Source organism: Cnephaeus nilssonii, assembly GCF_951640355.1.
Source record: "Cnephaeus nilssonii genome assembly, chromosome: 12".
Lineage (NCBI taxonomy): Eukaryota > Metazoa > Chordata > Mammalia > Chiroptera > Vespertilionidae > Cnephaeus > Cnephaeus nilssonii.
In genome coordinates, this window is record NC_137083.1 from 54,069,275 (window position 1) to 54,094,987 (window position 25,713).

At 41.5% G+C, this 25,713-nt stretch overlaps 1 protein-coding gene across 2 annotated transcripts in view; it reads right to left on the reverse strand.

The window, feature by feature from the left end:
• Positions 1 to 1,123: 1,123 nt before the first annotated feature.
• The window catches only part of IFT56 (intraflagellar transport 56), a 53,283-nt gene continuing 28,693 nt past the window's right edge, over positions 1,124 to 25,713 (reverse strand). For both annotated transcript variants that reach the window (XM_079786204.1, XM_079786205.1), the window contains 9 exons: positions 24,269 to 24,324; positions 22,921 to 22,974; positions 18,043 to 18,106; positions 15,734 to 15,822; positions 15,446 to 15,529; positions 14,184 to 14,253; positions 12,785 to 12,891; positions 5,181 to 5,314; positions 1,124 to 3,759 (listed from right to left, as the gene is read on the reverse strand). In XM_079786204.1, the coding sequence (XP_079642330.1) occupies positions 3,648 to 3,759; positions 5,181 to 5,314; positions 12,785 to 12,891; positions 14,184 to 14,253; positions 15,446 to 15,529; positions 15,734 to 15,822; positions 18,043 to 18,106; positions 22,921 to 22,974; positions 24,269 to 24,324 (770 nt within the window). In that variant the 3' untranslated portion in view covers positions 1,124 to 3,647. The remainder of the gene's footprint in view (positions 3,760 to 5,180; positions 5,315 to 12,784; positions 12,892 to 14,183; positions 14,254 to 15,445; positions 15,530 to 15,733; positions 15,823 to 18,042; positions 18,107 to 22,920; positions 22,975 to 24,268; positions 24,325 to 25,713) is intronic.

Below are 25,713 nucleotides of genomic sequence, written 5' to 3' on the forward strand. Positions count from 1 at the left end.
GGCAGAAGCCTAAGCATCTTGCTACCTGTTGAATTTCAGGATCCATTCTGACTGCTTCTCCCAAATAAGGCAGGCAGTGCCCCATTTCCATGCATACAATCATTTCCAGTGCCTTCTCTTACCTCTCAAGACTTTGTTCCTACTGATGACAACAGCCACATCCTCTCCCCCCCTTTATTGATTAAGGTATTACAAATGTGTGCTTATCCTCCCATTGCCCGCCCCCCCCAATCCTGCCCTCACCCTCACCCCCTGTTGTCTGTGTCCATTGGTTATGCTTATATGCATGCATACAAATCCTTTGGTTGATCTCTCCCCTTTACCCCCACCCTCCCCTACTTTCCCTCCGAGGTTTGAGCATCTGATCGATGCTTCTCTGTCTCTGGATCTGTTTTTGTTCATCAGTTTATGTTGTTCAATATATTCCATAAATGAGTGAGATCATGTGATATTTATCTTTCTCTGACTGACTTACTTCACTTAGCATAATGCTCTCCAGTTCCATCCATGCTGTTGCAAATGGTAGGAGTTCCTTCCTTTTTACAGCAGCATAGAATTCCATTGTGTAGATGTACCAAAGTTTTTTAATCCACTCATCTGCTGATGGGCACTTAGGCTGTTTCCAAATCTTAGCTATGGTAAATTGTGCTGCTACGAACATAGGGGTGCATATATCCTTTCTGACTGGTGTTCCTAGTTTCTTGGAATATATTCCTAGAAGTTTGCCGACCACTGGCTTAGCACATGATCAAACAATAATTAGATAGGAACCAAATTACATGAGGTCACAAGTCCCCTGCTCTACCAGTTACTATATGCATGACTATTAAATCAACAAGTATTTGAGAGCTTTCTATGTGAGGTGGTGTCGTATGCACTGGGATGAGCTGTAACTCAGCAAAGAGCCAAACCCAATATGATTTAGCAGGAACCATGAGCCTTAATGGGCAGGGATTCTTAGGGAGTATTACTTTCCTCTCTTATAAGTGTAATTTGTGGAGCCCCAAACATTTTTTTTTCCCCTTCACTCTGGGGTCAGGAAAGAAAGGGGAGAAAGCACATGACATACCCAGGGCTCGCACTCACCACACTTAGAATATCATAATAAGAACCAAATAATAAACTTTAATTTTAATATGTTACAGAATAATTATTTTGAAGTACAAAAATCATTGAAAAATATTTTTACATTTACAAGTAATATTTTCTGCAGACTATAAATACTACCTAGATGCTGTTAGGACTATAGGGCAATATGATCCTTAAAGGCCATTTGTAAGTTTCCTGCCACAGGAGAACAAAGACCAGGGAGGAAAAAAAACTTGCTTGACACCAGGAATCAGACCATAAAAGGAACTGAAACTGTCCTGGAGACACTTGATAGCACACCTGCATTCCATCCGCATTCCAAGCCCACCAATTCAGTCCCCAAACCCACTGACGACAAGAGCTTCCCGCCAGTAACTGCATATAAGGATGAAACTCCTGCTCCTGAGTGCTGCCATCATTGCCCCATTGTCCCTTGGCTTGGTGCTGTGTAGGCCTTCTCTTGGGATAGCCAACCCCCACCCCCAACCCCTTTCCTTAAATAAATTCAATTCTTCTTTATCCACCATCTGAGATGGCTATTTAGCCCGCCCGTGCACTACAACCATGCTAACCTTTCAGATGCTATGAACTGTACACGTTACACTGCATTCCTAGGCCTGGACCTTCCTTTCTCCTGTATGGTCACATGGAGAAAAGCAGTTGTGCAAACCACTCTGCAGTCTTGAGACCATACCAAGACCTTTTAGAGTAGCTATCCTGAATGGCGGAACTGGATGGTATCTTTCCTAAACTAGTCTTTATGGTTTTTGGTTTGGTTTGGTTTTTGTTCAATTCTATAGATTAAAAACTTTTTAAGAATTAGTTTAAAATTCTGGGAATTGCTATTTTTGGAATACAGATCCCCCCCCCCCCCCCCCCGCAAAAAAAAAAAAAAAAAAGACAGAAAAACGCAGGGAGAAGTATTAAATTCAACAAAAGCTCATTTAAAAGTAAATCACCATCAGTGGGAAAGCTTTTCAAATACAGGGAATTTGAAAATAACAGCAATTAACTGAAAGGCACATTTCATCTCCAAAAGCCACCAAAGAGTTTCTTCTTTTTTCCACTATTACCTTTCCTAATCTTTTAAGAATAACAAGAAAGATTCTAAAAATTATAGCAGGTTATGCCCAGATCTGATGCACCTAGTACGTTGGATGCTGAGAACCAATTATTGAAAAAGTAGGAACAACGTATTGAGGAAACAGAGAAGTTTTAGCATATGAAAAAGGATGTAACTTTGTTTTCTAAAATTCAGTTATTCAGGCCAGTTTCTTTTGATTTGTGCTCTGAACTGCTTAGATCTGGGTCTAAGATAAAAGACAAGAAAACCGGTCATCTTCCTGAGTAGAGCTGAAAGAACCTTTGCAACTGTTCAGAAGTATCTGAGGGCTTGGATCATCTCTCCTTAGCTGCTTTGACTCCTTCCATGTTCCCATCTCTAGTCTATACACCCTCTTCATCCATACAGATGGCTCTGCACTTTCTACACCTGTAACACTGGGTGCCTTAAACTCAAAGAAAAAAATATGGTGTAGAAACAAAGGTAATCTGGTACATAAAAACATGCAGGTCTATTTTCTGAAAATAGCTTGTGAGCCTAAGAATGCTCAGTTGTATAATAGGATTATGTTTCTAAAGCTCAGAAACATGGGGCTGAGATATTACTTAGGATAGAGCCCAGCCATTAGGAAATCCTTCATAGGGCTCTACACACCCAAGTTCTACATCATTACATTAATACATGGCCATAATGCATACACATAGCCTTTGTAGCCCTACTTTCAAAATTGATGTTTATTCAGCAAGATACATGAAGGGAAAATCTAATCTGTTTTGTTACCTAAAATATAATGAAGAAATGACAAATGAGAGTTCCTTAAATGTACCACACAGATTTTTTTCATAGTACTCACCTTTTAAAAAACTGCAATGTTACTCCACTGCGACATGTTATTATCATCAAGAATTCAGATACTGAAAGATTAACTCCTAAGCCTATTATCTATTAATGAACGGGCAACTTGGATAAAGGTTCTTACTGACATTCTTAGAATCATATAGCTATTTATAACTTCTGTTCTCCCAAGATTCAGAGACGCATTACAAAACTCTTTATGGAATTCCCTAGTAACAAGGGATAGTGTACAGAGATGACTAAAAATAAGATAATAGAATGATGGTGACTCTTGAGCATTAATGACATTTGTTATTGCAGCTTGGAGAAATCGCCATGGAATGTTAATGTAAGGACAAAGTTTGCTGTTCTCCTTAAAGTCAGTAAATTACATGACAATATTCTGAGTATTTTTGGAAGAAAGGCACCGGATAAGTTCAAAGTCTTATTGCTGGTCAGATCACACAGGGGCCACAGCACAGACTATGGCACTTAGTTCAGCCTGGAGGCAAGTCTAAGCAGTCACTGGTCTTGTGGCTTGAAGAACAAGGAAGGAAAACGTCAATAAAATAGAGTCCTGCATCTTACATTAAACTCACGGAAAATAATTCCCAATTTCCTGTCAAGGCAGTGACTGGTTCCCTAGGCCTCCGGAGGGATGTCAGACAGGCACCCTGTTCTCTTTGGCCCATTTCTTCATGATCCGGATGATGTACTCTACTTGGGTGTTACCTGTGCTTCTCAATAGATGGAGCACTTCTCGAAGGGTCTCTCTGAGGAAAGAATTTGAAAGGACAAAGTGTTTTAATAGAGAATGAATACTAACAGGTAAAATAAACTCTTACCTGTTCTTCATATACTTCTAGTAGGGCATTTTTGGTAACAGACTCTTTCCCTGTGTATTCATAAACCAATTACAAACTTCCTAGTGTTCTATCTTATGGTGGCATAGTAAAATGAAAATTCTATGATATCCTTTTCACCAACGCAAGTTTTCCTTGTTTATTTATACTATCTATACACATGTATTAATCTTTTTGTCTTAATAAGACATGAGTATTTCCATTTTTGTGCTTATTCTGCATGACAGAGTAGAAAGGGGGTATATCAATGAGCTGGGGGCAGACTTGGGTTCCACTTCTAGCTCCTTACTAACAAGTCACTTAACTTGTCTGAGTCCCAGATTTCTCTTTGTTTAAGGTGACAATTACCATAAACTGAGTATCACTGCCATATTTGTGAAATTTTACAAAGCCAGAGGAATGGATGATTTCCTCAAGAAAAATAACATATTAAAAATACAGAAAAGAAGAAAATTAAGAACCAAGAGTTAGCAAATGCCCATTACTAATGTTTTAAGTAATTTAAATTTAATTATAATTAGAATTAGTGTTTTAAGTAATGCATACTAAAACTTTCCTACTACCTTATCAAATCTACAGGAAACTGCATATTGATCCTCTTCCCTAAGAGTTCTCTCATATTTTCGACTTATTTTTTACCCTCAAACAACCTCTTTTATTTAACCAAATTCTTTTAAACTTTTATTTAGGACTGGAAGTAGATACAAAGTGGAAGGTAATTTTTGAAAGATTGTTTACTTATAAAATAATCACACCTCCTATTCATAAATCAGTAACAAATACATTCCATAAAGTTATTTTTAGAACACTGAATTTCGTTTTAAGCATTTCAATTTTTGTTACATATGGAGCTACAAGCCACTTAATTTTATTTAATCTAATGTCTTAGTATTTTCTGGAATATTAGAGGCAAATGAAGACAAAATTATTAACCACATCTACTCCATTCCTAATTCTTTGAGGCCTAAACTAAAAGACAAGAAAAAGCTAATAGGCAAAGAAAAGATAGAAGAGATTAAAGAAGACTTTGTTTATGCAATGGCAATTCATTTAGAGGCAAATATTTATCTTGCTTATATATTTGAGAGCTGTAGTATGCGCGATGTCCCCAGTATTAGAATTTAAAATGATCTGATTCTATAAAATAAAAATTTTCTGGAGGAAAAAGGTCAGATACAAATATATAACATCAAAAAGTTTTATTTTTATTCATCATTATAAAATATTTTGTAATTTTGAGTTTTCAGAAGAGGATGCCATCATGAAAACAATTCTTTTTCCTCACAAACCAGCAAATGAGTAGAGGTAGTGTTTGTTGTCTGTGCACTTACTTGGGTTCTCGCCCGGCTAAGATCATCTGGAAAATGCCCACACAGGCCCCCCTCTTGCCTTCCCAATATTCAGGGTTAGGATCCAGCCTCTCTAGGACATCAAAAGCTTTGGCTGAATAGTAAAACTGGCCCATCTGAATAAAAGAAAGAATTGTGCTAGTACTTGTAGTCACAAGATTACACAGAATGAAACTAAACATAAAGATGCCGTGAAGCAGAATTGTATAAAATGAGTGCATGGGTAATGACAAAATTTTCTGTTAGCAAATTAGATAAATTTTAATTCTTTATTAAACCAAGAAAGAAGAAAATCAGTTTAATACTATAAATACTCTTGTGTCTTGTGTATATTTATAAGATTCACCTATATTGCTGGATATAACAATTACTAATTTCTTCTATATTTCTATAGTCAAGTTATTCTATAAGCAACACATCTGTCATTTCTTCTAATTATATTCTAATCTTGAGAATAAATTCCAACAACTGTGATTTGAACTGAGTATTTTTCATGTCTTCTCAGTACATTCTATAGGCATTACTATCATTCCTTTTATGCTAGTTTGATCATGTTCAACCCAAGAGGATGGTCTTTCCCTGACCTCGTCTAAATTCTCAGTATGCTTTGATGTATACTGAATACTACTCTAAAACACCAACTCTTTAAAACGTTTAATTTATTTTCACATATATATTTCCTTGGCCTTGTAGGAAACGTTGAATAACATTAAATTTTGCTTACATGAGTTTACTTGACTGGCAATCAAAAACGTACGGTGTTATATAAAAATTTCACTGAAGGCTTCAAATTGTTGAGTAATCCTCTAGCCAGTGTGGTTTAGTTACTTCTCCATTCCTATAAACTGTTGTCATAAACATTTACCAATTTCTTGAAGAGCTCTATTGCATTCTTAGCATAGCTTTTTCTCTACTTCAGGGAAAACACAACTTACCTCCCTTCAGTTTAAATTATACCTTCATTCATCCTTCCCTCTTTTCTGTCTATCTCACAGGGAAAAGTGTTCTATTATTTTAAGAGAGTGGAGGTGGGGAGAGACAGAGACAGAGAAACATTGATGTGAAAGAAACATTGATTGGTTGCCTCCTGCACACACCCTGATGGGAGCCAGGGATTGAGCCTGCAAACCGAGGCACTTGACCTTGATCAGAATCAAACCCGCAGGCCTTCAGTCCATGGGCTGATGCTCTATCCACTGAGCAAAACTGGTTAGGGCGAGAAGTGTTCCTATTCCTTTTCAAAGTTAACCTTTCTTCCTATGTCCTCTTAAGCACTTTTCAGGGTGAAATAACACACATAGAGAATGGTGCATGCTACATAAATGTACAGTTTAATGTCTGATTATAAGGTGAATACAAGTGTAACCACTACGCAGGTCAAGAAAGGAAACATTGACAGCAAAACAGAAGCTCTTTGTGTCCCTTCCAAACCACAACCTTCTCCTCTCCTTCCTTCCGAATTAACTACTATTCCAACTTTTATGGTCATCAGTCTTTTGACTTTCTTTATAAGCACCTATGTGTATATCTTTAGATAATATAATTGAGTTTTGCACTCAGAATTTTATCTATATAAAATAATACTATAAATACTCTTGTGTCTTGTGTATATTTATAAGATTCACCTATATTGCTGGATATAACTCTAATTGTTTTTTAAAAATAATTCTTTATTGTTGAAAGTATTTCATATGTCCCCCTTTCCCCCCCATTGACCCCCTCCAGCCCACCTCCACCCTTTTTAAAAAACATATACTTTTATTGCTTTCAAAGAGGAAGGGAGAGGTAGAGAGATAGAAACATAATGATAAGAGAGAATCATTGATCAGCTGCCTCCTGCACACCCCCTACTGGGGATCGAGCCCACAACCCAGGCATGTGCCCTTGACTGGAATAGAACCTGGGACCCTTCAGTCCGCAGGCCAATGCTCTATCCATTGAGCCAAACTGGCTAAGGCTAGTTGGTTTATTTTATTTTTTAAATAAAGTTGTGTTGTTTTGTGTGTTCTTTTTTAAATATATATTTTTATTGATTTCAGAGAGAAAGGGAGAGGGAGAGAGAATCATCAATGATGAGTGAGAATCATTGATCTGCTGTTTCCTGCATGCCCCTAACTGGGGATCGAGCTCCTAACTAGGACATGTGCCCTTGATTGAAATCAAACCTGGGACCCTCCAGTCCGCAGGCTGACGCTCTATCTACTGAGCCAAACAGCTAGGGCTAGTTGGTTTATTTTTTTAAAACTTTTCATTTTGGCCCTAGCTGGTTTGGCTCACTGGATAGATAATCAGCCTGTGGACTGAAGGGTCTGGGTTCAATTCCGGTCAGGGCAAATGCCTGGGTTGTGGGCTTAATCCGCAGTGAGGGGCATGCAGGAGGCAGCCGATTGATGATTCTCTCTCATCATTGATGTTTCTATCTCTATCCCTCTTCTTTCCTCTCTGAAATAAATAATAATAATAATAAACTTTTAATTTTGAATTATAGATTTACAGGAAGTTGCAAAGATAGTACAGAGAGATCTCATGTATCTTTCACCCAATTCCCCCCATCCTGCCCCACCTAACAGCTTATATAACAATAGTACAATATCACAATATCAAAACCAGAAAATGCACATTGCTACAATATATGTATAGTTCTGTCATTTTAACAAATGCATAGATTCATATACCCACCACCACTATCAAGATACACAACTGTTCCATCACCACAAAGATCTCCCTTGTGCTAACCCTTTATAGTCACATGCATTCCCCTCCCTGCTCACCATCCTAACTCCTGGCAATTACTAATTTCTTCTATATTTCTATAATTTTCAAGAATGTTAAGCTCTGGCTAGATAGTTCAGTTGGTTAGAGCGTCATCCTGATATGCCAAGGTTATGGGTTCGATCCCTGGTCAGGGCACATACAGGAAGCAACCAATGAATGCATAAATGATTGGAGGAGCAAGTCAGTGTTTTTCTCCGTTTGCCTTTCCCTCTGCTCCCCTTCTTTCTGCTGCTCCCCCCTCTCTAAAAAATCAATAAAAATTACCCTGGCCAGTGTGGCTCAGTTTGTTGGAGCATTGTCCAAGGGCACCAAGGGGTCACAGGTTTGATTCTATGCCAGGTTATATACTCAGATTGCAGGTTTGATCCCTTGTCGGAGGGGAGGGGAAGGCATATAGAACCCATGTTTCTCACTCACATAGATGTTTCTCTCTCTCTCCCTCTGCCATCCTCTCTCTCTGGAATCAATGAAAAAATATCCTGGGGGGCGGCCAGAGTGGGTATCCCTAGGTGAGGATTTAAATAAATAAATTAATAAAATTTAAAGAACGTTATCTATACATATAAAGAGGTAATCTTTATATGTATAAAGATTATGGTGACCCGGTCATGACCAGACTGTGGGCAGGGACGGGGGCGGGGACTGCCACCCCCAGTGCTAATGTCCTGCTGCCTGCGTGCGTCCCTGCCCAGGGCTGAGGAAGCTGCCTGCCTGCGTGTGTCCCCATTCAGCACTGATGTGATGCTGCGGGAGGGGGGCTGGGCTTGATGGGGGACCTCAGACTGCGCCCCCCGCATGTCCCCTGCATGGCAGGGCTTGATGGGACCCCAGGCCACGCCCCCCACCCCAGCGCCGGACCTGGAGACCTGAGGCTGTGCCCCCCGCCCGGAGGGGCTTGACAGGGGTGGGGCCGGTCAGGTCTGGGTCTCACCCAATGGGGGTGGGGCCGGCCGGGTCTGGGTCTCCTGCGTTTTCGAAGTGCGTGTGGGTGGTGGGTGGGGACTTGAATCTAGATCCCGCAGTGTGCCCCAGACTCTGGCAGGAGGGAGATTTTATATACATTTTACTAATTTTCTTTCATCTCTGACACTTCTATTATAAAGAAAGGGCAAATAGAAATATTAAAATATTTCTTCTAATTAATTCCCTTTTAATGTGCATGAATTTCGTGCACTGGGCCACTAGTATATATATATAAAACAGCAGTATGAGATTCTTTGAGATTGGCTTTTTTCATTCAGCATAATGTCCTTGTTTTTCCAAGTTACTGCATGCATCAATAGTTTTTGTTCCTGTTATATAACCCTACAAAAGCAGAAAGGACCTGTACCCAAAGTTTGGTTTAGATGTCAAGAACGATGATGCTGCCCTAGCCAGTTTGGCTCAGTAGATAGAGTGTCGACCTGTGGACTGAAGTGTCCCGGGTTCGATTCCAGTCAAGGGCACATGCCCAGGTTGTGGGCTCGTTCCCCATAGGATACATGCAAGAGGCAGCCAATCAATGATTCTCTTTCATCATTGATGTTTCTATCTGTCCTCCCTCTCCCTTCCTCTCTGAAATCAATAAAGATATATTAAAAAAAAAAAAAAGAATGATGATTGATGATGCTACACACACACCAAGAGGGTATGGAAGGTTTTTTACTTATATAATTGATGTGTCTGAAGAGAGTCTGGCAGGTCTCTCAAGCATGTCCAAACTGGCCTGAGAGAGCAAGCATTTGTGAATAGGTATTTATGTCGATATTGGTTTTCATTTCCTGGGATAAAAAACTGCCTACTATACTGTGGTATATTTTTTCCATCCTTTAATTTTCATCCCCCTATATCAGTGGTCGGCAAACTCATTAGTCAACAGAGCCAAATATCAACAGTACAACGATTGAAATTTCTTTTGAAAACCAAATTTTTTAAACTTAAACCTCTTCTAACACCACTTCTTTAAAATAGACTTGCCCAGGTCGTAGTATTTTGTGGAAGAGCCACACTCAAGGGGCCAAAGAGCCGCATGTGGCTCACGAGCCGCAGTTTGCCGACCATGGCCCTATATCAGTGATGGCGAACCTATGACATGCGTGTCAGCACTGACACGCGTAGCCATTTCTGATGACACGTGACTGCTGAGGCGGCCGCATGCCGAGGATGAAACATTTGCTGCTCCTGAGGATGAAACATTTGCAAAATAATGTTTTTTCCTCAAAGTGACACACTACCCGAGTTATGCTCAGTTTTTTGGTGAAGTTTGACACACCAAGCTCAAAAGGTTGCCCATCACTGCCCTATATCCTAATATTTAAAATGAGTTTCTTATAGAGTTGGGCCATTTTTTTAATCTACTCTGTCAAATGTGTCTTTTAATTATTATATTTAGATCATTTACATTTAATGCAATTATTGATGTTAGGACTGAAACTCTGCCTTTTTTTCAGTTGGTCCTTTGTTTTCAGTAACAAGGACATCTTGTACACATCTCTGCAGTTTTCAGCTGGAGAAAGACATGCTGTGCAATCTACACAGAGGGAGGACAAGAAAATGTGTGCTTGACCTCTCTAGTCTTCGCCTTTACATACATACACATCTCTTCCTGCATTGTAATAAACCTTAGCTATAAGTATAACTTTATGTTGAGTCATATGAGTCATTCCAGTGAATCACCGAACTAGTGGGTAGTTGTGGACCACTGAGACATGAGGTAATGCCGAATTGTTTTTCTTTTTGTTGTTGTTAATCCTAAGCGGAGGATTTTTTCCACTGATTTTTAGAAAGAGTGAAAAGAAGGGAGGAAGAGGGGGAGAGAGAGAGAGGGGTGGGGGAGAGAGAGAGAGAGAGAGAGAGAGAGAGAGAGAGAGAGAGAGAGAGAGAGAGAGAGAGAAACATCGACCTTTCGGTGCACAGGCCAAGGCTCTATCCACTGGGCAACTTTTTCAAAGTCATTATCTTCCTTTCATCTTAACCCCATCCCCTTCTCATCTTCAGTAGGGCCTTACTCCATTAAAAATGCCCCCACTCTATTGAATCTTTAATCTTCCTGTTCAATGGCTCCTCTTCCTCTACCTAAAGACATACTCTTACTCCCTATGCTAAAAGAAAAAGAACTCCCTCTCCACCAGCAAAAATAAATCCCTCCCCCTCACAAAATCCCTAACCTGTTTCCCCTTTTAAGTTAGCTTCACATTTCTCCTTACCCTCAGCATCAGTTTTTTAAAGACTGTGGTCCACAAAAAGCTTACTGCATCTGCTTTCTAATTCTCTTCTCTTCTCTCCCTACTGCTGTTTCTCAGGCCTCATGCACCTCCATCTACGTGCAGATTTGACATTCTCCTTCCTTGGCTTGTTTCTCCTTTCTTTGGTTTTTGACAACATAGGAACGGGAAAAAAGTAATGGAAAGCACTTTTTCTCTCTTCTGTTTTTTTTTCTTTTTCCCCTTTCTGTTCATCTTCATCCTCTGTCTCTTTCACTGACTCTTCTTTCTATTTCTGTTCCATAAACACATGGTTTCTCATACCACTCCGCAGTTAACCTCTCTCTCCCATACTCTGCTGCTGCCGCTCCTATCACCACCACCATGTCTGCTGTTAACTTCTAAAACTGGTCTTTAATCCTGATCTCTCACATGAACACCTGAACTTCAGGCTCACCCGAGTAATTTTCCACATGTAATATCTCTGCCCAGGAGCCCCAAACACACTTCAGATTTATTATATCTAAAACTGAACTAAATTCTCGTCTTTTGATGTTTTTTTCCCTCTGCCTCCCCTAACTCACTTAACATCAATACCATCCACCAAGTCATGTGAAACAATTTCAAGTTTTCTGTTTTAAAACCTTTTTTATTGATGGTAACTCACTTAATTTTTGTAATGATTCTTTTTTAAAAAATTTGATTTCAGAGAGAGGGAGGAAGGGATAGAAACATCAATGATGAGAGAGAATCATTGATCATCTGCCTCCTGAATGCCCCCTACTGGGTATCAAGCCCACAACCCAGGAATGTACCCTGACTGGGAATGGAACTGCAACCTCCTGGTTCATAGGTTGACGCTCAACCAATGAGCCACACCAGCCAGGCTGTAATGATTCATTCTGACTAACACTAGACTCTCTTTACCTTTACCTGACATTTTCCTGTCTTTTGGATAAGTAGAAATATAAAAAAATAGGAATTTCTGGAATTTGAGGCTAATTTTTAAAAACGCTCTTAATTTTTAAAAAGATCCCCCTGCCTTTCAAATGTCCTACACACACATACACACACACACACACACACACACACACACACACTCAGACCTTTACTAAATGACTGCGTCTTCTTTTTCCTTTTCTGGTTCCTTTGTCTTTCCTGTCTACTATTTGCATATTAGTATTCCCTAAGGTTTGCAACCATTTACTTTTCTCACTTTACTTTCTTATCTGGGAAGTTGCACTGTTTTTCAGGGTTTCAATTACTACTGAAATGTTGATTTCTCCAAATCTATGTCTCTAGATGTTAAAGGACATCTTTCTTAAGCTTCAAAACCAAATTTCCAAATCCCGGATGAATATCTGTATCTGGATGCTATCTAAAGATTCACAGCCTTTGGAAATATAAAACCTCCTCTCTAAATCATTATTTCATATACACATAAAAATCCCGTCATGCTCTCTATCTCTGAACTCAGTTCATTCATAATAGAGATGACATTTCTGATATCACTATGCAAATCTTCTCACCAATAGTCATTTAGTCTGTAGGACACTTTTCCTCAACACTTAGCTAATGCAGCAGTGTGATGCTGATCTTCAATTTCCCTGTATCCTCATTCAGACTCACCTTGTAACAGTCATTAGCAATGAGCTGTAAGAGGCTAAAGGACTCGCCAGAGGTTTCCATCTTGAGATAAAGTTCCCAGGCTAGTCTTGGTTTCTTATTCATTATATCTACAAAAAAGAAACAAAGATTTATGCTTTTTAAATACTCAAGAAATACATTTCTACATCTTGCTATTTTATGGATTTAGTTCTATGTTTCAAATATAAAAAGTAATGCTTAATAGCTCTTACATGGAAAGCTCGCAATGTTGACATTAAGTTGGTTTCCTATCTGAATTCTACCGTACTTAAAATTTTTATTGAAGTTAGTATTCAGATAATTATGTCTTTTTAGGTTGGGTTGATTTCTAGTAGTTCCCACTTAGGTCATCTGCTTAAAAGAGGGCATCTATCATTCATTCAATTCTACTCATATATTTTTAGCTTCACTTAGAATATCTGACTGCTAAAATTTTCCTGCAAATTTAAAACTCAGGGAACATTTTAACTCTAGGTGAACAGAAGGAGCAAGAAAAGATAGTGAAGAGAGAGAGAGAGAGAGAGAGAGAGAGAGAGAGAGAGAGATAGACAGACACTGTAAGCTAAATAATATTTTAAAAATCATGTTTTTGACATTTTGCCCCATTTATAGTGAAAAGATAAAATTAGCATAACAGTATTATTTCACATAAAACAACACTGTAAACTGAGACTCTGGAAACTTTAACAGGAAGAACCTGCCATCTTTCAGGGCTGGACATGCTAGGTCAATGCTACATGGCAGACCTAATCACACGGTAAAATTATATATGTGCATGGCCACCCTAACTGACCAGCATTAATAACACGATTTTGGTGTTCACTTATTTTATAGCACAAAACGAAATTAGAAAATGCTCAGTATAATTTCCATCCAGAAGATTATATAGCAGGGAACAAAAAGATAATTCTTCTATAACATTTGAAAGAAGACTCACAGCCCAGTTGGCATGACTGAGTGGTTGAGTGTCGACCTGTGAACCAGGAGGTCACAGATCCGATTACTGGTCAGGGCACATGCCCAGTTTGCGGGCTTGATCCCCAGTGTGAGGCATGCAGGAGGCAGCCTATCAATGATTCCTTCTCATCATTGATGTTTTTACTCTTTCTCTCTCCCTTCCTCTCTGAAATCAATAAAAATATATATTTAAAAAAAAGACTCACAGCATGATCATGGGGATATAAAGTACAGCATAGGGAATACAGTCAATAATATTGTAATAACTACATGTGGTATCAGATAGGTACTAGATTTATCAGGGTGATAACTTAGTAAGATATACAATGTCTAATCACTGTGGTATACACCTGAAACTAATATAATATTGTATGTCAACTGTAATTGAAAAATAAAAAATTACAGTAAAAAAAAAAAGACTCACAGCATCGAGCTAACCAACTGAGGTAAATGTAATCATTTTTTAACTTCTCACTTTGTATTAAAAGGAAAACCTGCAAGAAGAAAGAAAGGGAATAAACATGAAGATGGTTTTGTAGTAAAAACATTCATATCCGTTTATCTTACATTAATGTTTAACATAGCCTTATAGATGACCAAATTCTATACAGGCTGCTAAGACAGTGAAGGACAAAATTGTGGCAATTTTAACATACTTCTCTGTTATTGATATCACAAGCTGACAAAAGGTTGGTAAGGATATAAAAGACTTGAACAAAATAATTAACAATTGTACAATACATATTATTTTCAAGAATGCATGACCATGCTACTGGGCAATTTTAAAGGATTGGTGTTACACAGACCACATTCTGTGACCACAATACAATTAAATTAGAAATCAAAATTTAAAACCTGAGAAGGATAATGCATGTTTGAAAATCATGAAACATTTTAAAGCATCTCAGTCAAAAAAGGAATCATAATGGAAATTAGTAGAATAATTTGTTGAATAACGAAATTCAATTGAATAATTCAACTGAATTATTTTGAATAATTTAAACAAATCACTTCTATTAAGTTAGAAGCAAGATCATTGTTAGCCTTATAGTAAAGAGATTGAGTCAAAGAGGGGATGAGGGGGTTTCTAGGATTATGATAATATTCTGTTTCATGATTTAGGTTCTAATGGGTTCTATTCCCCTTAAGAAATCCATCAAGCTATATACTGAGTGGCCAGATTATTATGATCTCTGAACGTATAATAATCTGGCCACTCAGTGTAGACTGACCACAGAGTTGGGATTTTAAAATAAAGTTTTTCCATGTATAAGAAGTGCATTGTGGGTAGTTAGAAAGAAGCAGAGGACTTACTAGCCAGAGGCTGGGGGCCACTATCTCCCGGTCCCTTGACATATCAAGATTTGCAAGCTTCCCCTTATACATAAGTACACTGAGTGGCCAGATTATTATGCGTTCAGAGATCATAATAATCTGGTCACTCAGTGTATACTTTGATTTGTATACTTTTCTCCATGTATATTATGCTTTTATAAAATGTATCAAAAAAGGAAAACATTAATGTGGTCATAAAATCTATATATCTATTCACATTGTACTTTCTAATGTGACCTAAGAACAAAGAAACTTTTAATAGTCCTTTACCCTTGAACATTTTATTTCAGTGAGAAAAAGAGAACAATGTTTTAGACAGTCACTTGAATGCCTTCCAAAGCAGGTACCCACCTCTTCACCCTCACTGGTATTGCCTGTTGCAGCTTTGGCTTGGGCATAATTAAAGTTAAAGATGTCATCATTATAGAAGTAACTCTGAAAAACATCCCAAGAATAGGTCACATTGAGCATTATCATATAAAATAGAAAAACATCAGTTATATAAGATAAACACAAAAATAAGCATAGGGAATTAGCTGATGCCACCATAATAAAAAGGCCATCTCTAAGAATATCTTCTCTCTGACATATTATATATAGTATTTTGTATACAAATCATCTAGAAAATTCTATACTGACCTTAAATGAGTTGAGGTAAATCAAGACATCATCAAATTGCTTGAGCAGGAAAAAACAGGAAGCCATGCACTGTCTCCCTGGTATTGTATCTGAAATGGAATGGGAACAGATACCATGTCTACTCATGAAACTAAAAGGCATCTTTAGCAGAAACTTCAGTTATTTATAATTTAGAGATCGGAATGTATTACAAGACAGCTTTCTAGATTCTGAAATTATAGATTCTGTTTAGTGGACAAAACCTCAGCATAATGGAGATCGCAGAACTTCAGAGTGACCAATAATCTCTCTCCGTGTTAACTCTGAGTTCAAAATGAACACATGCCCTGCAGACTACAGTATTCTCCAGATCACTTTTTATTTTCTTGCCCAACTCTGACACCTCTACATATAACTAATGTGGCATGGTCTCCATCGTTACTCATCTAAGACAACCTAGCCCTTTCAAAAATATATGTCTATTTATTGGTTTTAGAGAGGAAGGGAGAGAGAGAGATAACATCGATGAGAGAGAATCATTGACCGGCAGCCTCCTGCACGCCCCCACTGGGGATCGAGCCCACCACCTGGGGAATGTGCCCTGAGCGGGAATCGAACTGTGACCTCCTGGTTCATAGGTCGATGCTCAACCACTGAGCTACGCTGGCCAGGCAACCTAGCACTTTCAATCTCAAATGGAGAATAAATTTGCCATGGAACCACCTGATCCTGATCCTGACCCAACCGTCTATCTGATATCATACTCCTATTTGAGGCAGCAAATGGTTAGTGTAACCTCCCCGCTTGCCATTGGCACTCCCAATCCTCCTTATTCTGTTTCTGCTCAATTTTCCCCATAGCAACTCATCATAGTCATATATACTATATAATCTATTTATTTGTTATGTTTATAGTCTGTCACACTAGACTGTATGTTCCACAAAAGAAGGGGGATTTTAGTTTTGTTTACTGCTATATCCCCAACACCTCAATAAATTTTTATATTATGAATGAGTGAAATGGGGAAAGGAAATATTATTTGATAAATGGTTTTGGTGAAACATTTGAAAAAAAATATCCAGGGGTGATAAAAATATTTAACAACCAGTTCAGCATGAACACATCATCAGAATAGATGCTGGCCATAGACAACTGGTACGGACAGACATACCAGTTCAGACTGGTTATTGGCCCTTTTTATAGCTCTTCCTCAAGTCTTACACTAAATCTTGACTGATGAAATCAATACTTTAATAATAGAAACAAAGCCACAAAACGACTTGTGGGAGATATGGGTGGATATTATATAACTGCAGGGGTCAAAGCACTGTATAAGCTTGATACCCATGTTAGAATTCATTATGGAGAGGATAAACTTAATTAAACAAGATTTAAATAGTTTAATATAAGAAAAAATAAGACAGGCAAAGTTAAAAGTTAAATGACCCACTGGGAAAAAATATCTACAAGAGCTCTTGAAAAATCAATTAAAGTTACCATTTCAAATAAAAAAAAAACAGAATAAAAAATTAAAAACTTATAAACTAAAGAATATATTTATTCTTCTCTATTTCTAAATTCTCTCATCCCACTCCAGTTGAGATGCTGATAAGAGCTAATTCCAATATTCTCTCCTATATCTGACTTCCCACTTTATAATGGGAAACCTAACAGATATATCCCTTATTCTTATTCTTTTTAGAATGTTAGATGAATAATATTTTATTTATTTAAATGAGGCATGGGGCTCGCAGGCTGTGAGTTTGACATGCTTGCCAAAGACTCAAACTTGATCAGTCAGTATACAACTGAAGCATAGTAATCTCCATCTTGTATAAAACTGCTGTTTGAATTCTCCGCTATTGTTAGATAGTCCCTAGTCCTGTAAACTCTGTCACTTTAAGAAAGTCTGTTATTCTGTAAAATGACTTTGTTTTTAGTTCAAATAACAGAAAAAGATAAACTTAACTGTCTGACCTTGCAAGCTAGCCATCTAATGTAATAGACTAATACTGATAATAATTCCCATATTCTTATGCCAAGTACAAACTCATTATGTATTCAAGGTTACAACTGTCTGTAACAATAACTCACACAGAGCCCTTTATAATATCTGCAAACAAAGAGGCTCGAAAAGTATAAATACGAGACACTTCCTCTATTTCGGGGCTCAAAGATTTGGAAAGAGACACCTACCTCTGGGCTGCGCACAGTAAATGACTCCTAATTAACTGGCTCATTGGTGTCTTGTATCCCATTCGATGATTGACAATACAACACAACCAGCTCAAATTATGGATCATGTTCATAAGTACATATTTTAGACATACCACATTCACTAGCTGATCCTCCCACCAACTGGAAGAACTGCTGGGCAATTTTCATATGATCCCTCTGAAAAACAAAGCAGAGCTTCTATAGAGGAATAAAATGAAAATATTTTATTTATGTTATACTTTAAGGTTTTAACATATTTATCAGGATTTAACACATACTCTTGTTTTACATCCTCCCAAACAAAACGAATTTTGATTAGCACACAACTAGAAAATGATAACCTGAAACTGAATTAACACCTTCTCTGGCCCTAGCCGGTTTGGCTCAGTGGATAGAGTGTTGGCCTGCAGACTGAGGGGTCCCAGGTTTGATTCCAGTCAAGGGCATGGTTGCAGGCTCCTCTCCGTCCCGGCCCTGGTCGGGGCGCATGCAGGAGGCAACCAACTGATGTGTCTCTCTCACATTGATGTTTCTCTCTCTCTGTCTCTCCCGCTCCCACTCTCTAAAAATCAATAGAAAAATATCCTCGAGTGAGGATTAAAAAAATCAGAAGATGGCGGCGGAGGTGAACGGCTGATCTGCTGCCTCGCATGGCAGTTTTGGAAAAACAACTAAAAGATGGACTGGTGAGCGCGGCGACTCCTGCTCGCGTCTCCCCAGACCGGGCGGCGGCTCCTCTCAGCCAGCACCGCAGCCGGGGCCATGAGCTCGTGGGCGCCGCGGCAGCTGCTGTGGCGGCGGCCGCGGACTCGGCGCAGCGGCTCTCGGTGAAGGAAGAGACCATCTTTCTGCGAGACGGGCCCACCCGCGTCACCGACCTGGCCCAGCTCCCCACTGAGATCCTCGGGGCCCCGGAGACCGCCAACACCGACTTAGAGGATTCTTAAGACTTCCTGTCTTACACTCAAGTCCTCTAGCCATTTTGAGAGAGGAGAACTAAGAAGGCAGCGAAGTCAAACAAAGGAACTTCGCGCACAGCAATTTCAAAGTTAAACAAAGGAACTTCGCCGCGCACAGAGCGTCTGCCACCCAGAACCACAGGAGAGCTGGCTGAATGGTGGATTTACAGCTAAGAGAGAAGAGGAAAGAGCGAACTCTGGAGAAGCTGAGGTGCGGAGGCGCGTGGGTCGGGGGAAGGGACTTGTGGCTTTTGTTCCAACCCTAGGGGAGATTAGCTCCCCAGACGCCTACGGGAAGAGGCTGGACTCTCGGCCTTCCTGTCGGAGAGTGGGAGTGACTTCCTTGTGGAGGTGCGCCCAGCAATCAGTGTTTGCTGCGCTGGAGTGCGGAATGAGGGGGCTTGGAAACGTGGAAAACAGAAAAAGCAGACTTGCAGCCAGTGCGGTTCGCCTCGCCATGGCCTGGTGGCGCCCTGAGGCCCCGCCCCGCCCTGAGACCCGCCCCGCCCTGGGACCCGCCCCGCTCGTTTTGCAGGTCCGCCCCGCACGTCTTGCAGGCACACCTGGGCTCCAAGCAACGGCTTTTGCATGTGGGTGGCCTGCCCTATGGCAGCTTGACCAGATAAACTGCGGTTCTAGTCGGACTGCTCTAGGGACGCTCAGACAGGAGGAGGAAACTGCAGTTTTTGCCGTAAGTCCTGCTGAGTGGTCTCAGGTAGTAGCTGACCTACACACCATTGGAGACCCAGAAACGAGGGCATCTAGTGGTCGGTGTGAGATGACACCAGATTTCAACCACTCGCATAAAGGACACATTCCAGAGGCAGAATCAATGAGCGCCAAAGCCTTGCTGCACCAAGACCCGGCCCATAAATCTGTCTCCTACACAGCAACTCTTCCTTTATAGACACAGAGGATCTGCACGGCCAATTGGCCTGGAGGACAATTCCTCCCAGCGACACCAACAACAATCAAGACTTAACTATACAAAGGAAGACCAAGATGGAGGCATAGGGCGGAAGCCTGATTGCTGCCTACCACAACAATTTTGAGTCTACGACGGGAGAGCGGAGCAGACACCATCCAGAACCACCGGAGGGCTGACTGAGCAGACGCTCTACAACTAGAATAAAAGAGAGGGGTACTCGGGATGATGCTGATGCCGGCGACCCAAAGATCACACTTTAAGAACTACGGCTCAGACGACACAGTGGCGGCCTGGAACGTGCTCGGCGCAGTTCCCCCGGCGGTCTCCGGCTGAGGGGAAGGCCCCACTCGCTGCCGAGCACGGACAGACGAGCCCCTGGGAGTCATGGGGTGGGAGACTCCGCGCTTGCTGACCTCCGAGTCCTTCAAGAATCTCAAAGCCCCGGAAGAGGCCAGGTGCGCACGCTCGGTGACTGGCCACCGCTGCAGACCCAAGGGCCGACGCAGCCACCCCGGACCAGCCCGCTGCCGCGCACCGGGCACACCGGAGCTTCGCCGAGCCCGCCGCCCAACGAGTTCTGCGGCGGCTGCCCTGGAGCTCTGAAAAAATGGCCGAAGGAATTACTGAGATGGAATTGACCAACAGGAAATGGGATCAAGAAGACGAAACCCCGCTGGGTCCCGGATCCGGGTGAAGCTGCGCGCCCCTGGGTCCGGGTGAGGCTGGGAACTGGGTCAGGGTGAGTCTGGGTCCCGGGTCCGGGCGAGGCCGCGGACCCCCGGATCCGGGTGAGCCTGGCCCCGGGTCCGGGCGAGGCCGCGGGCCCCCGGATCCGGGTGAGCCTGGGCCCCGGGTCCGGGCGAGGCCGCGGGCCCCCGGGTCCGGGTGAGCCTGGGCCCCGGGTCCGGGCGAGGCCGCGGGCCCCCGGGTCCGGGTGAGCCTGGGCCCCGGGTCCGGGCGAGGCCGCGGGCCCCCGGGTCCGGGTGAGCCTGGGCCCCGGGTCCGGGCGAGGCCGCGGGCCCCCGGGTCCGGGTGAGCCTGGGCCCCGGGTCCGGGCGAGGCCGCGGGCCCCCGGGTCCGGGTGAGCCTGGGCCCCGGGTCCGGGCGAGGCCGCGGGCCCCCGGGTCCGGGTGAGCCTGGGCCCCGGGTCCGGGCGAGGCCGCGGGCCCCCGGGTCCGGGTGAGCCTGGGCCCCGGGTCCGGGCGAGGCCGCGGGCCCCCGGGTCCGGGTGAGCCTGGGCCCCGGGTCCGGGCGAGGCCGCGGGCCCCCGGGTCCGGGTGAGCCTGGGCCCCGGGTCCGGGCGAGGCCGCGGGCCCCCGGGTCCGGGTGAGCCTGGGCCCCGGGTCCGGGCGAGGCCGCGGGCCCCCGGATCCGGGTGAGCCTGGGCCCCGGGTCCGGGCGAGGCCGCGGGCCCCCGGATCCGGGTGAGCCTGGCCCCGGGTCCGGGCGAGGCCGCGGGCCCCCGGATCCGGGTGAGCCTGGGTCCCGGGTCCGGGTGAGGCCGCGGGCCCCCGGATCCGGGTGAGCCTGGGTCCCGGGTCCGGGTGAGCCTGGGTCCCGGGTCCGGGTGAGGCCGCGGGCCCCTGGATCCAGGTGAGCCTGGGTCCCGGGTCCGGGTGAGGCCGCGGGCCCCTGGATCCGGGTGAGCCTGGGTCCCGGGTCCGGGTGAGCCTGGGTCCCGGGTCCGGGTGAGGCCGCGGGCCCCTGGATCCGGGTGAGCCTGGGTCCCGGGTCCGGGTGAAGCCGTGCCCCCCCTGGGTCCGGCCGAGACCAAACCAGAGGGAGTCGGACCTGCATTATCACCATTTGTCCACCATCCAGAGCTGAGGGGTCAGTGCCGACATGTACTCATAAGGAACTGGTGGACATTGATATTGGGTCTCAAAAGAACTGTTGGTCCAGAAAGAAACTCACTACAGACTGATTTTTTGCCTGTCAGCATAACTATTATTGCCCGTCGCACATTCAATTCTTATAAGTACATCTCTAGTGACACATGATTTCGCTCATCTAGGGGAAATGATGAACAACATGGACTGATGAACAAGAACAGAACCAGAAACAAGGAGGCACCGATCGGACTATCGGGCCTCAGAGGGAGGATAGGGGAGGGTGGGGGGAGATGGGAGAGATCAACCAAAGGTCTTGTGTGCATGCATAAGAGCCTAACCAATGGTTAAGTTCAACAGGGGGTTGGGGCATCCATGGGGAGGGGTGTGGGATGGGAATGGGGGGATGAGGACAAATATGTGACACCTTAATCAATAAAGAAATTTAAAAAAATAAAAAAATAAAAAAATCAAAAACCTACTATGGGTCAGATAGAAAACAAGAAAAAAAAATCCATCCCAAAGTTCTATCCTAAAAATGCCATCATTGAATGAATTCATTCATGTACTCATTCATTCACATAACAAATATTTATTGCTCTTTTACCATATATTAGAACTTATAGTATGACTATGGTTATAACAAGTATTTATTAAACAAACTCATTCATATATTCAATAACTATTTATAGCCTATCTGTTTAATGAGGCTCTGTGAAGTGAGCTGGAGATAAGATTTATTCATATCCCACTTTGTTCCAAAAAGAACTTAGTATTATTATTTAGAATATTAGAATTCTAAAGAATAAAAGAATTCCTATTCTTTTTAGAATGGTAGATGAATAATATTTAGATAAGAGCTTAATTTTAGATACAGTTTTTGTATTTATAAAAAGCATTCCAATAGAAACAATTATTCCCATTTTACAGATCCCAAAATTATAGCTCAGAGGTGTACAATGTTGAAAAAAAAGTCACTGAAAATAAGAATGGAGCTGTGCAATGATTTGTTGTTATTAGACATATACACTGTTTAAAAATTGGGCTCTTTTTAAACAAAGCAACAATTCTTAGCATTAAAGACTTTTCTCTTTTTTTTTTGTCTTTAACACAATTCTTTTTACAATGGGACCTGATTGGGGGATATGGAGAAATGAGGACTGCAGAAGAGCCTATTTGTAAGCTTGCTGCTGGTTGAACGTTGACGTTTGTTGGTTTTTTTTTCCAGACACTATAACTTTGCAAACTATAGATTAGCAGTGATTTCATACTCACCGATCCCATTTCCTGGCCAAGGGCTGCATTGACCACTCCCTTGAGGATATACTCCTGGAAACATGCAATAACACTGGTTGATTTCAAAGGAATGTGGAGCTATGAGATATCTTTCAAGTTAATTATTTGCAACAACTCAGTACTTCACATATATTATCAAAAGTTACCCAGAGCCACTTTTCTCTGTTCTATCCCTGGCCTGAATGAAAGAATTAAGAAATTTTCATTTGGTTCCAGCAGGCAAGTGTCCATATAACAGAACCCACCATATTTGTAAATTCTCAATCTTAAGCAGAAATAACTCAGTGGAAACTTCTAGGAGTTAGGTTTTGTTTCATTTCAATATATTGGAAACATGTTTACAAAATAATTTGTATCACCTTGTCAGCCACTGCCGTTCTCTGTGACCATTTCATATACATTATTACCCGTTTTCAATGCTATAATAACTTTCCTTTGCTAGTGATTCTTTCTTTAAAAAAAAATGAAGTGTCCTCTAGTTTCCATCCGTAAAGCATTCTCTTTCGGAGTACTAGAGCCTCACCTATATCCTTGTCAGACTTGGTTCTATTCTTTAACAGACACCCTCCTTAGCAGTTTTATCAATTTTTTTAAAAAATGTATTTTATTGATTTTTTACAGAGAGGAAGGGAAAGGGCTAGAGAGTTAGAAACATGGATGAGAGAGAAACATCGATCAGCTGCCTCCTGCACACCTCCTGCTGGGGATGTGCCTGCAACCAAGGTACATGCCCTGGGACCTTTCAGTCCACAGGCCGATGCTCTATCCACTGAGCCAAACCGGTTAGGGCAGCTTTATCAATTTTTATATGGGTGCTCTCTCTCTCTCTTTTAAGAAGTCTCGTAAAAAGAATCATACAGAAGATGCTAAAGCTTTTAATGCATTTGAGAAATATATCTATTTAGACTTCTGGAGTCTTTCATTCCATAAGTAGAATGACTACTGTGTGCTTAGTGTACATAGCATTGGAGATACAATGCAGACACAAGGAGCTAATAATCAGGTGTGGGGGGGGAGACAAGTTGCAGGCAATTATACTAGTGATATACCAGTAATTCGTTACTTTCATCATAATTCTAGATTCCAATATTTTTAAACCTCAACTCTTTGGGGGAAATGACCACATATAAGGGAGTTTAAAAATACCCCAAACCCCAGAACATTCATTCTTATACCAACAGTCTCACAAAACATTCCTAGATCAATACGTGGACTTTCCTGGGATTCTATAAGCAGTAATCTTCTTTAATATGTCTTCCAGCTACTGTTCCAAAGTTCTATTTTAAACAGAACTTGGTTAGTAAAAATATAACACATTCTTAATTACCTGAGGAGTAGCAGGTTCCAGATCCTTGATTAAGTTATAAGCTTCTTGTACATCATCTGAAATACAAAAAATAAGTAGCTATACTAATCCATATTTCAGTACTCTTCTGAAACAGTCTCCAAAAAGTAAGATCCTTCAGTACTCAAACATTCATGAGAATTATGATCTATTTTATCTGTCCTCTAAGTCTCTGTCAAGTTCAATGTTGAATAGTTATCCTAAAGATAACCAAATATCCTTAGGAAACCCATATTAAGCCATGGAGCACTTAAAAAATGTTCAGGCAAAGAATATAGATTGGGTGTTACATACCAATGACACTATAGTTATCTAAGAAAAACAACCATTTTTATAATGTTTAACAATAAAATATATATATATATACAGAGGTGGGCAAAAGTAGGTTAAATTATCAATCATCATTACCTAAAACAGTGGTCGGCAAATTCATCAGTCAACAGAGCCAAATATCAACAGTACAACGATTGAAATTTCTTTTGAGAGCCAAATTTTTTAAACTTAAACTTCTTCTAACACCACTTCTTCAAAATAGACTCGCCCAGGCCGTGGTATTTTGTGGAAGAGCCACACTCAAGGGGCCAAAAAGCCGCGTGTGGCTCGCGATCTGCAGTTTGCCGACCACTGACCTAAAAGATAAAGCCTAAGTAAAGATAAGAAATAATAACAATAATAATAAGACAAATAATATAAATAAATATAATCATTAAATAATATAATAATAATACAAGAACAAACTCTGTTTCGTGTACTCACAACTATAAACCTACTTTTGCTGACTCCTGTATTAAGCATGTAGGAGTGAAATGACATGAAGTCTATGATTTGCTTTCCAACATCTCAGTAACAAAAAAAACAAGAGGGAGGCTAGATGAAAAAAGATTGTCAATATCTTGAAAACCATTGAATCTGGGATGATTATGTGGTGTCCATACTACTTTTGTTTATGTCTGAAAATTTTTATAATAAAAATTAAGACAATTAAAAGATTAATTTATAAAATATATAAGATGCTTCTTTTTTTGGTTTTTGTTAATCCTCAGCTGAGGATATCTTTCCATTTATTTTTAGAGAGAGTGGGAGGGAAGGGGAGAAACCGAGAGAGAAAAGCATCGATGTGAGAGAGACACATCTATTGGTTGCCTTCCGCACACGCTCAACCAAGGCCAGGGATCAAGCCTGCAACCGAGGTACATGCCCTTGACCAGAATTGAACCCAGACTCTTCAGTCCGAGAGCCAATGCTCTATCCCAGTGGTCAGCAAACCGTGGCTCACGAGCCACCTGCAGCTCTTTGGCCCCTTCAGTGTGGCTCTTCCACAAAATACCAAGTGCGGGCGCGCACGTACAGTGAGATTGAAGGAGTACCCTAATTAAGTTAATAACAATGTACCTACCTATATAGTTTAAGTTTAAAAAATTTGGCTC